This window comes from Fukomys damarensis, unplaced genomic scaffold (assembly GCF_012274545.1).
Source record: "Fukomys damarensis isolate Sample0158 unplaced genomic scaffold, DMR_v1.0_HiC HiC_scaffold_11, whole genome shotgun sequence".
In the NCBI taxonomy this organism is placed as follows: domain Eukaryota; kingdom Metazoa; phylum Chordata; class Mammalia; order Rodentia; family Bathyergidae; genus Fukomys; species Fukomys damarensis.
In genome coordinates, this window is record NW_022900923.1 from 22,177,129 (window position 1) to 22,188,628 (window position 11,500).

The 11,500-nt window shown below is 35.7% G+C and overlaps 1 protein-coding gene across 12 annotated transcripts in view; it reads left to right on the forward strand.

Moving 5' to 3' along the window:
• Window positions 1-11,500, forward strand: part of Tdrd5 (tudor domain containing 5) — an 89,085-nt gene that overhangs the window by 36,225 nt on the left and 41,360 nt on the right. For all 12 annotated transcript variants that reach the window (XR_781435.1, XR_781436.1, XM_010630247.1 and 9 more), the window contains exons 10-11: window positions 2,692-2,904; window positions 3,485-3,551. Coding sequence is in view for 10 of the 12 variants with exons in the window: in XM_010630247.1 (XP_010628549.1) it covers window positions 2,692-2,904; window positions 3,485-3,551 (280 nt within the window). In the remaining 2 variants the exon portion in view is untranslated. The remainder of the gene's footprint in view (window positions 1-2,691; window positions 2,905-3,484; window positions 3,552-11,500) is intronic.

Here is an 11,500-nt window from a genome sequence, read left to right on the forward strand (position 1 = left end):
TGAGTGTATTTGATACTCTAGGGTTACATTTTAGATATAAACCCTAACACATAGTTTGTTGGTGTTTTTTAAAGCGCAAAAGGTGTCCTATAATGTAATTATTTCAGCTTCCAAGTAAAAAATCATGTTCCCTTGCCCTTCACACACACATAACTCAAACAAGTGCTCAAGTGTTCTGTGAGATAACTTGGGAAGTGATTTATGAGACCTTCCATTTTTCTTATCAACAGCAAGCAGTTAAAAGTATTAATTAGTGTTGGGATGTTGAAGCTCTATTACTATAAAGATGAGTCTGCTTTTCTGAACAACACTATGATTGGCTGGGAAGATGGTTCGGGGATATGTGTGTAGAATGTTGTAGAAGGCAGTAGTTTGCCTGGGTAAGATTAAGGAAAGTATTACAAAGGTATTTTAGTTAGGATTCAAAAATAAGTAAAAAGTTTGACATTTGAGGTATGAGCAGCTATATTTGAATCCAGTAGCCACTGCATTAAGTCCAGCATTAACAAAGGAATGAGTGGGGTGCATTGAGAGCAGCCCACAGAGGAGTGGAGCTGGCACTAGTGAGGTAGGGAAGAGCTATATTGTGGCCACCGTGGGAAGGAGTTCTGACTTACTCTGTAGACAGCAAGGAGCCACTAAAGGTTTTAGGAAAGACATCCAACAGCCTTTTTTTTTAGAAGAATAACACAGTTGCAGTATAGAAAATGGATGAGGTGAAAAAGATCAATACTGGAGATAAATTAAGAAAGTAAAATTGTCAGGCGACAAGAATAGCATTGTCAAGAATAAAGGTAAGACAAAAAATGTGAAAACTATTGGATTTAGAGATTAAGTTTGATCTGGGGTGAGAAAAGTTAAAAATTTACACACATTGTCTTTTAGGTGAGCATGATACAATCACTTGGCAATGATGAACTGTCAATATTAATTAGGAATAGATTTAGCCACAGTTACAAAGACATATCATAAAGAAAATAAAGTTTATCTCTTCCCTAATAGTCCCAGTAAGGTAATACAGGCTGATATAATAGCTTCATGATGTTAAGGACACAGATATTTTCTATCTTACTGCTCCAGATCTTAATGATGTTGCCCCATCCACACAGTTCTGGAAATGGCTCACCATACATCCACTGGCTCCTCCTTCCCACTTGGAAGGGGAAAGAGAAGGTTAATGTATGGGGCATGCTTTTAGCTTGAAAGACACAACCTGAAATTCTCACACATCACTTTTTAAAAATACACAATAATTTTCTGTCCTTTGTAATTTTTTCTTACATCCTGTTGGCTAGAACTTTCTTTTCACAAAGTCACACCTAAATCCTGGGAAATCTGAATGGCCATATATGCAGTTATAATATGGATATGTTATTACTAAGGAAAAAAAGAAAAGAGAATGGATACTAGGAATAACCAGCATGTCTTCCATCCAGTTAGAATGTGTTTTGAATGTTAGAACGTAAGGCCTTCTAGAAAGAGCCACCAGTTTTATCAGTAGTGGTATATAAGATATGAAAATGGATGAGATGGTGTACCCATAAAAATTATAATTAGTAACTACTATTTGATTTCTTAACTATGTTTGGTCACTGTCCTAAACTTTCACATTATTTTGACCAAAAATTTAAAAATTATTATCCTCATCCTCAATAATGAAACTGAATCACAGAGATAGTTACTCAGCTCATAAATTATGGAGTCAGGACTTGAACCTGTGGTACTTCCTTTTTTTTTCTCTTATTTTTAATTTTTATTGGTACATTTTAGATACACATAATGACAACATTCATAATAGAGAATTTGTACCTGTACATGATATATCTTACTTCTTTTTTCCCCTCTCCCACCCCTCCCTTTGATCCCTTTTCCCTCTTTATTTACAAAGGCTTTGTTTCATTTTTTCCTTCTGTTCTTTTTTTTAATCTCTTCCTCCTTTCCCCTTTCCATTTAAACAGTTGCTCCCCATTTCCCAATATCTATTACACATTTTGGTCCTTATTTATGCTTCCAGTTTCTCACTAAAGAAACAGTGTGATATTTAAACATGTTATTATACTTCCTAGAGACCCCAGGAAACCCAAATTTTTAAGGTGGTGCTAAGCCCATTAAAGGGTAATTATTGACAAGGAAAAAGTAAGAGAGAATTTGTCTTAGAAACTTAAATAAAAAAGACTTTGAAAAAAATCAGGTAATGCTACAGAGAGAACAAGTATACTGAAGGCTTAGAAGAGAGGGTCTGTTAAATTTGGGAATTAACTAGTCGATTATTTTTTATAATTTTTTTCCCTAGTGCTCAGGATAGAACTCAGAGCCTTGAACATGCTAGGCAAGTAAGTTTTTTACTTCGGAGCTACATCCCTTGCCCTGTGTTTTTAAAAAATGTCCCTTTTAGAAAGTACAGGGGAAAGAAGTTGGAATATACTTTATTCCAATAATATGTAAGAAAGTTCACAGGCCAAGGAATGTAGCTCAATGGTGTCATGCCTCTCTGGCTAGCACAAAATCCTGAGTTTGATTCCTGGTACAAAAAAAAAAAAAAAAGAACTCATGTTAATAAACAACAAGTTTTAAAAAGTGATAATTTTTTTCTTTGCTTTTTGTTAAGGCTTTCCTGTTCTTTATAAATTAATAAAAGTGATCTTTAATTTTTCTTTCCCTATGGATTTCTCTGTATTTTGGAATCCACAGGCGCTGTTACTCTAACCAGCTTGTTTCTGATCGCTATACCATGCCGGAACATTTTATCCAACCGGGACATCTCTGTTGTGTAAGGATTTCTGAGGATAAGTGGTGGTATCGGGTTGTTATCCATCGGGTCCTTGGGAAAAATGAAGTTGAAGTGTTCTACCCAGACTTTGGAAATATTGGAACTGTGCAGAAGTCCTCTCTGAGGTTCCTGAAGTGAGTTGAATTTAACAAAAAATAGTGGACAAATTAAGTCACAGTGCTAGAACTCTTCTCTTTTCTCTTGCCTTTCCTTCTCTACCTTCCCCTGCTTTCTTTTTCTTCTTTTTTGGTGTTTTTGAGACAGGGTCTCACTATGTAGTTGAGACTGACCTGGAACTCACTGTGTAGCCCAGGCTGGTCTCGAACTCACAGCGATCCTCCTGCCTCAGCCTCTCAGAGTGCTGGGATTACAGGCTTGTACTACCATTAATTTTAAATTTTACAAATAAAATAGAATGATGACTCTGTTCATGAACACTTTTATTTGTAAACTATTTGGCTCACAAACAAAAGTGTTTGGCAAAATTTTGTTTTTGTTTGCAAATTCTCCATTGGGTGACAAACACCACTGTGGCCATCTTTCCCACACAAACAGAAATGTGGCCATCTTTTCTAAAATCGTGGAACAAATTAAGTTCATGAACTGAGGTTCAACTGTATTCTGAAATGGTATGAGGAACCAAGAAACGAACTTGAAATTTCATAAAATGGGATTTAATAAGTCATTAAATATTCATGTATTTGATTATCATAGGTGCTGCTACGCAAAGCTCCCAGCTCAAGCTATCCCTTGTTCTTTGGCTTGGGTGAGACCACTAAAGGTATGTTTGCTTGTTTCCATTAATCAGCAAGCATTTAAGTGCTTGATGTGTGCCAAGAACCATTCTGAATCCTCTGGGTACAAAAATAAAACATGAAACCAGCCCTCAAATTATTGTTTATTGTATGAAACATGGCCATTGGACAAAAATTGCTGTACCATGTCAGATTTGTTGTAATAGAAGTTTTTACAGTATGTGGTAAAGGAGCAAAGTAAGTATGCCTACCTCTGTCCAAAGAAATCAAAAAGGCCTTCATAATTGAGGTGACATTTGAAAGAAACAGAACTAGAGAAGAAAGACATTCCAGGCAAAGGGAGAGTAGCATGAACATTTCACATTTGTATGAGAAATTATTAAGTAGCTCTGGCACAAAATGTAGCATGAGTTGGAGTAGGTTCAAGGCAAATGTTGTCAGGAAATACTGTATGCATGAACTCCATTTGAAGAGCCACATTCGGAAGTCAGAGTGCTGTTGCTGTTTAGATGCTGGGGAACTGCCACAGTCAAGTGTATGATTTATAGAGAATTAATCCCGTAGTACTGTGGAAGATGACTGGAGTGTGATGGAGCAGGACGCGTTTATATCCACATAGGTAGGTATGTAGACTTGTGTAGTTACATCTTAGGTGTCTAACCTTAACCCTTCCAAACTCTTAAACATACCTACATGTTCTTTACACTATATCTGTCTGTTTAACCTAAACAATTTGTCATTTCCTTACAAACAGATTGTTTTAAATACTTTCATCTGAAAAATGGAGGAAAGAGGAAAAAAAATGTTTAAGTTCACCAATGACATGCATCCCATTCAGAATTTTGCTGTGCATTTAGTAATGTTTATTAAGGGTGAGGGTTTTTGTAGGATTTCCATTGTTACCTAAAATATTAATTTGTAATCTGTATTCTTTTAGAATTTGTACGCTTTTTTACTAGACAGTGTAGCATAAATGTTTATAGGTTAAGGTCTTGATTCTAATAGGTTTAAAGTACTCTATTAGCTAAATAGGCATTGTAGTCTCTTTAACTGTTCTTTCATTATTGAATATAGTTGGCTTGTAGTTTCTTACTATTATAATCAGTGTGTGCAACATTTTTATGTTTGTCTCTATTTTAGGATTGTTTTGTAGAGTTCATTTTAGAGTTCATTTTTATTTGTAGAGTTCATCCTAAGTGGATAGCCCATTTTGGCCATCAGGAAATTCAGGGCTAAATTTGTGACCCACTTATAACCAGTGTTCTTTATTCTCATGTTGGTCAAATGGCTGCTTTTTTATCCTCTTTGTTTGTTTGGTTAGTTGATGTCCTTCTTGTTTCATTCCTAAACTTCTGTTTAGAGCTTTTGCCCATTCTAATCACTGAAATAGTTTAGTTGAAGAAATCTCATGGATTTCCACTGCTATAGACTGCAGTGGGAGCAAAGTTCAGAGTTTTAAGTCCAGACAACTAGGTTTTGTCTTTTGTTTTTGTGGTACCAGGCATGGAACCCAGGGCCTTCACTGAGCCACATTCCAAGCCATTTAATTTTAATTTTTATTTTATTTTTATACAAAGTCTAAGTTACACAGACTGGGCTGGAACTTGGAATCCTTCTGCCTCAGCCTCCTAGAATTTGGGGATTACTGGCATTTGCCACCACAACCAGCTCAATTTAAGCACTTGTTAAATAATAAAAGAGAAAAAATCCTTTAGAGCATAATAGAATCTATAATCTCTAATGTTTTGATAGTGTTTACTGTCCAATTAAAAATCAGACATGCAAAAGAAGTGAATATGTGGTATGTACTTAAGGAAAAGTACTTAGTAGAAACTGACACTGAGATAGCCCAGATGTTGCAGTTAGCAGCCAAGAACTTTTAATTAGCTACGATGAATATGTTCAAAGACTTGAATATTTACTTTTAATTAATGAACAGATAAAAAATTTGAGGGGGGGAATTCTTATATTGGAAAGTACAAAATTGTGAAGTAAAAATGAATGAAAAATTTCTGGATAAGCATGATAGCAGATTCAGAAACAATAGGAGATTCTGTGAACTTGAAAGTAGACCAAAAGAAATTATCAACTTGAAGAAGAGCTTTTAAAAAATAAAGTATTTGTAAATAGGGAAGGGAGGGCAGGGACAAGGGGAAAAAATGAGCATCAAGACCTATCATATAAAGGTACGAGATCCCAATGATGAATGTGACTGTACTGTATACCTGAAATGTACCAGTAAACTCAATGAGGAAAAAAAAATCCAAGAGAAACAACAGAGATTTAGAGAATAGTGTTTCAGTGTCACATACTTCAATATACGTGTGATTGGTGTTCTACAGAGAGAGAGTGAGATCGAGGAAATGAAGGCCAAAATTTTCCAAACTTTGATGAAGCGGGGCTAATGTTCAGATCCAAGAAAATAAACAATTCAAACAGGAATAAATAAGAAAACTACCTGGTTACATCATAAACCACTGAAGTACAAAAAACCTTGAAATGCAGGGGAATAATAATGTAAATAATGAATAGCCATTGAAAGGAGCAACATTGAGGCCTGAAAGAAAAATATATCAATCTAAGATTCTGTATTCAGTAAAAATAATCATTAATAGTGAAGCAGAAATAAAGACATTTTAAATACAGGAAATTACCATTTTAACAGTGGAGATACATTCTGAGAAATGAGCTGCAAAGTGATTTCATCATTGTGTGAACATCGTAGAGTACACTTAAACCTAGATGGAATAATAGCCTACCACCGTACCTAAGCTATATGTATTTTTGAACACATTTTTAATTTTTTTGAAATTTTAAAATGAAAATAAACCATCTTTTAATTTTAAACTTTTTTTCATTAAAAATTAAAACACACACTCTCCTAGGCTGACTCAGGGTCAGGGCATTAATGTCACTGTCTTCTACATCCTTTCCCACTGGTAGGTTTGCAGGGGGAAAATACAAATAGAGCTGTTAATTCCTGTAATAACAATGCCTTCTGGAGTTCCTCCTTGAAGAGCTTATCTGAGGCCTATCTGTTTTTACAGGTTATTTTAGAAGAAATAAGTAGTACACTCTAAAATAAAGATAAAAATATAATACAATAAATACATTAACTAGTATCAATCATTTATTACCTTTATCAAGTGCTATGTGCTGTACATGATTGTACGTGATGTACTTTTGTATGACTGGCAACATTGGTTTGTCCACACCAACATCACGACAAACATGTCATGGGTTGTGTTATGATGTTACGATAGCTACAGTGTCACTAAGCAATAGGAATTTTTCCATTCCATAATAATTTTATGAGGCTGTTGTCATATATGAAGCTTGTTATTTGCTGAGGTCTTGTTATATAGTGCACAACTAAGAGTAAATAAAACATGGAAGGGCTGTGATTATAGCATGGTAGTGGAGCATTTGCCTAGCGTGCACAAAGCCCTGGGTTTGATCACTAGCGCTGAAAAAAAAGCTGGGATAATATGTCACCAGCAATTTTGGTCTTTAAAATTGCCATGTAATATTTTATTACATTTTGGAAATTAGCTAAACACTGCAAGGTATTAAATACCCATAATAAATGCAAGACCCTGACCTTCAGGAAATTATAACAGTCAGGAGGAAGAACATGTTTATTTTTATTGGTGTGTTTGTGATACATAATTATTACATTCATTTTGAGGAATTGGGAGTATATATCTTGTATTTTGATCATCTCAGTCCCTCTTCCTCCTCTTCTTAATCCCCTTTCCCATCTCCAAAAAGGCTCTCTGTTTCCTACCAGCTCTCCTTTGTTACTCTTTATATATACATTGAGTTTCTCATATAAGAGAAACCATGCAATATTTAACTTTTTGGGTTTTTTTTTTTTTTTTTGAGACAGGGTCTCACTATGTAGTTGACTGACCTGGAACTCACTATTTAGCCCAGGCTGGGTCTCAAACTCACAGCGATCCTCCTGCCTCAGCCTCCTGAGTGCTGGAATTACAGGCATGCACCACCATGCCCGGCTGTATTTGACTGTGTCTGACTTATGTCACTTAACATTATGGTCTCAAATGGCTCAGATTCATCCTTTATGGCTGAATAATGATCATATATATTATACATGATTTTTTCATCCTTATTTTACTATTTCTGTAGTCTAGCTATTGTGAATTGCACTATTGTAGTCTAGCTATTGTGATATAACCATGAATATATATGTATCAGTATAGTATGATGTCTTTAACTCTTGGGAAAATACGCAGGAGAGGTATAGCTGAGTCAAAGGCAATGTCTAATTTTAGTTTTCTGAGCAATCTCTCTGCTGATCTCCAAAGAGTCCTTCTAGTTTATATTCCCATAGTAATGTAGAATTTCTTTCTTCCCATTTCCTCACCAACATTTGTTGTTGGTTTGTGTGTGTGTGTGTGTGTGTGTGTGTGTGTGTGTGTGTGTGTGTTCTATCGATGAGAGGCATTCTTACTGGAATCTCAGAGTTGTTTTGATTTGCATTTACCTCATGGTTAAAGATGCTGAACATTTTTTCATGTATTTATTAGCCATTTGTACTTCTTTTGCGAAGTGTACTTATTTGTCCATATTTTGATTAGGCCATTTGTTCTGGTGGGGTCTCATTTTTTGACTATATATTTTAGATAATTTGTCCTCTTTCCAGAAGAATAGCTGGTAAAAACTTTTCCCCATTCTGTAGGTTGTCTCTTCACTCTTTTCTAACTTCTGTGAAGATGATTTTTGAATTTAATGTACTCCAATTTGTTGATTCTTGTTATTATTTGTGCTATTGGAGTTCTGTTCAGAAAGTCCTTGCTTAGGCCTGTGTCTTCAACAGGTTGTTTTTGTTTTATCTTCCAGTAGTTTCAGTGTTTCCCCTTTTATATCAAGGTATTTGATCCATCTTGATTTGATTTTAGTACGGGGTGAAAAATAAAAGTCTAGATTCATTCTCTTGCATGTGGATAATCAAGTTTCCCCAGTACCATGTATTAAAGAGGCTATCTTTTCTCCAGTGTGTGTGTTTTACCCCTTTTGTCAAAGATCTGATGGCTATAATGGCACATGACAATTTTGAACTACAAGAAATACTGAAGGAAGTTCTTCCAGCGCTAACGAGAAATGAAACCAGACAGTAACTGAGATTTCTAGGAAGGAATGAAGATTATGGAAAATAGTTAATATGTGGACAAATACAGAAGGCTATGCATTTTTATTTTCTGAATTCTTTAAGACTTTTAAAGGTAAAGTCATAGGCCAGGGATTTAGCTCAGTGTTGTCGCCACTTGCTTTGCAAGTGCAAGGTCCTGAGTTTGATCCTCAGTACCGTAAAAAAAAAAAAAAGTGAAATCATGACGTTGTATTTTGCACTTTATAACATAATGTTGATATATATATATATATATATATATATTTATCCAAGTCTTAGTGCAATTTTAAGCTTTAATAAGTTTATAAGTACAAACACTACTAACTTTAGAAATATTTGAAAGTTTAATTTTTAATTTGATTTATATTTGCTTTTATGCTTGTTTTGTAACTGTTGACTAAAAATTTTATAATCTTAATATCTTGTCAACTCTTGCCACTGGTACTAAAACTAAATACTATATCAAAATGTATTCAATATTCATAGAATTGTTTCTGATCCTCTTGCAATGACTTTGTTAAATTTTTAAACTAATATGTTTTACTTAAAGTCTCAATTTTATTGTCACAAATTATTCATGATATCTCCTTGTTTTTTGTTTTGGTTTTTATACTAGTATAACACCTATCAATTTTACAAAATAATGAGTTTCAATACAAATATTTTGATTGTATCCATCCCCCATTGTCTTCCCTTCCCCTCCTCCTGCCCCTCATTTCTTCCTCTTGTCTAATAATAGTCTCCCTTCTACTGTCATGTCATCTATTAGATTCCACATATTACAGAGAGTATGTAATTTTGGTTTTCTGAGTGTAGCTTTAGCTTGACATGACTATGTCCAGTTCCATCTATTTTCCTGAAAATGACAAGATCTCGTTCCTCTTTATGGCTCAGTAATACCCCATTGTGTGTATATGCCACTTTTTCTTTGTCCAGTATTCCGGTTTAGATCTGAATCGTCTCTGAGAAGTCCATGTATTTGGAGGGTGATTGGATTATGGGGCACTGTACCCATCGATGGCGGAATGTGCTGTTAGGGTGTGGGGCCTGGTTGGAGGTGGGTCCCTGGGGGCGGGCCCGGAAGACTGTATTCTCGTCCCTGGCTCTTCCCTTCACCTCCTGCTTCCTGGCTGCCATGGGTTGAGCACTTTTCCTTCTGTGCCCCTCTGTTATCTTGTTCTGCCTGGAGCCAGTCAACCATGGACTGAAACTATGGACCAAAATAAATCCTGCTTTAAATGTGGGTGTTGGATATTTTGTCTCAGTGATGAGAAACTGACTGGGATATCCATTCATCTGTGGAGGGGCATCTAAACGAGTTCATAGCTAGGCTGTGATGAATTGTGCCACAATTAACATGGGTGTGCAGTATCCCTATGGTATGCTGATTTTAATTCTTTTGGGCATATGCCAAAGAGTGGAATAGCTAGATCAAATGGTAACTTTTACTAATTTTTTGGAAAACCTTCGTACTTATTTTCCTAACAGCTGTATTAATTTACATTCCCAGTACTAATTTACTGCTGTTCTACCAGCAGTGTAGAAGAGTTCCTTTTCCCTGCAGCCTTGCCAACATTTATTTAGTTTTTAGTCTAACTGGGGTGAGAGGAAATTTCAGCATAGTTTTGATTTGCATTTCCCTAATGGCTAAAGATATTGAAAAATTTTCATATATTTACAGGCCATCTGTATTTCTTTTAAAGTGTCTGTTCAATTTTTGTCCGCATCGTGATTGGATTATTTAGTTTTCGGTGTTAAATATTTTGAGTTCTTGATCCTAAATTGGTGGTGAACCTTCTAGAGCTCTCAATGATAGCAAACAGCTGGCACCAATATGCATGCCCTAAATTCACCACCACTGCTCTAGATATTAATCCTGTGTCAGAGGAGCAGCCGGAAAAGATTTTCTCCCATTCTGTAGGTCATCTCTTCTCTATTAGCTGTTTCCCTAGCTGTGCAGAAACTGTTTTATGATTTGGCACTGGGGACTGAACTCAGGACCTTGTGCTTGCGAGGCAGGTGGCAGAACCACTGAGCTAAATCCACGGCCTGTAGAAATGGTTGTAATTTGATGTAGTCCCATTTGTTGATTCTTGCTGTTATTTACTGTGCTTTTGGAGCCTTATTCAGAAAGTTTTTGCCTGTGACAATGGCTTCAAGTGTTTCCCTGTTTTCTTTTAACAGTTTCATAATTTTATGTCTTAAACTTAGGTCTTTGATCTATTTTGAGTTTATTTTTGTACAAGGTGAGAGACAAAATTAAGTTTTGGTATTCTGCTACTGGATATCTAGTTTTCCAGCACCACTGTTACAGAAGCTTTTGTCCAGTGTATACTTTTGCTTCTTTATCCAGAATCAGATGGCTGTAGTTGTGTGAATTAATTTCCATGTTCCCTATTCTGTTTGATTGGTCTGTGTGTGTATTATCCTGTTTTTGTTACTGTGACTTTGTAATATAATTTGAAATTAGCTATTGTGATGCCTACAGCGTTGATTTTTGCTTAGGACTGCTTTAGCTGTTCTGGGCATTTTGTGTTTCTCTATGAATTTTAGGATTTTTTTTTCTAGTTCCATAAGGCATGTCCCTGGTATTTTGATGGGGATTCCCTTGAATCTGTAGATCTTTTTAGGTAATGTGGCCACTTTACCAATATTAATTCTAAGGCTGGGTATGGTGGCGCACATATGTAAGCCCCGAGGCTGAGGCAGGAGGATCGCTTCATAGCGATCAAGACCAGCCTGGGTTACATAGTGAGTTCCAGGTCAGTCTCAACTACATAGTGAGATCCTGTCTCAAAAAACCAAAAAAAAAAAAAAAAAAAA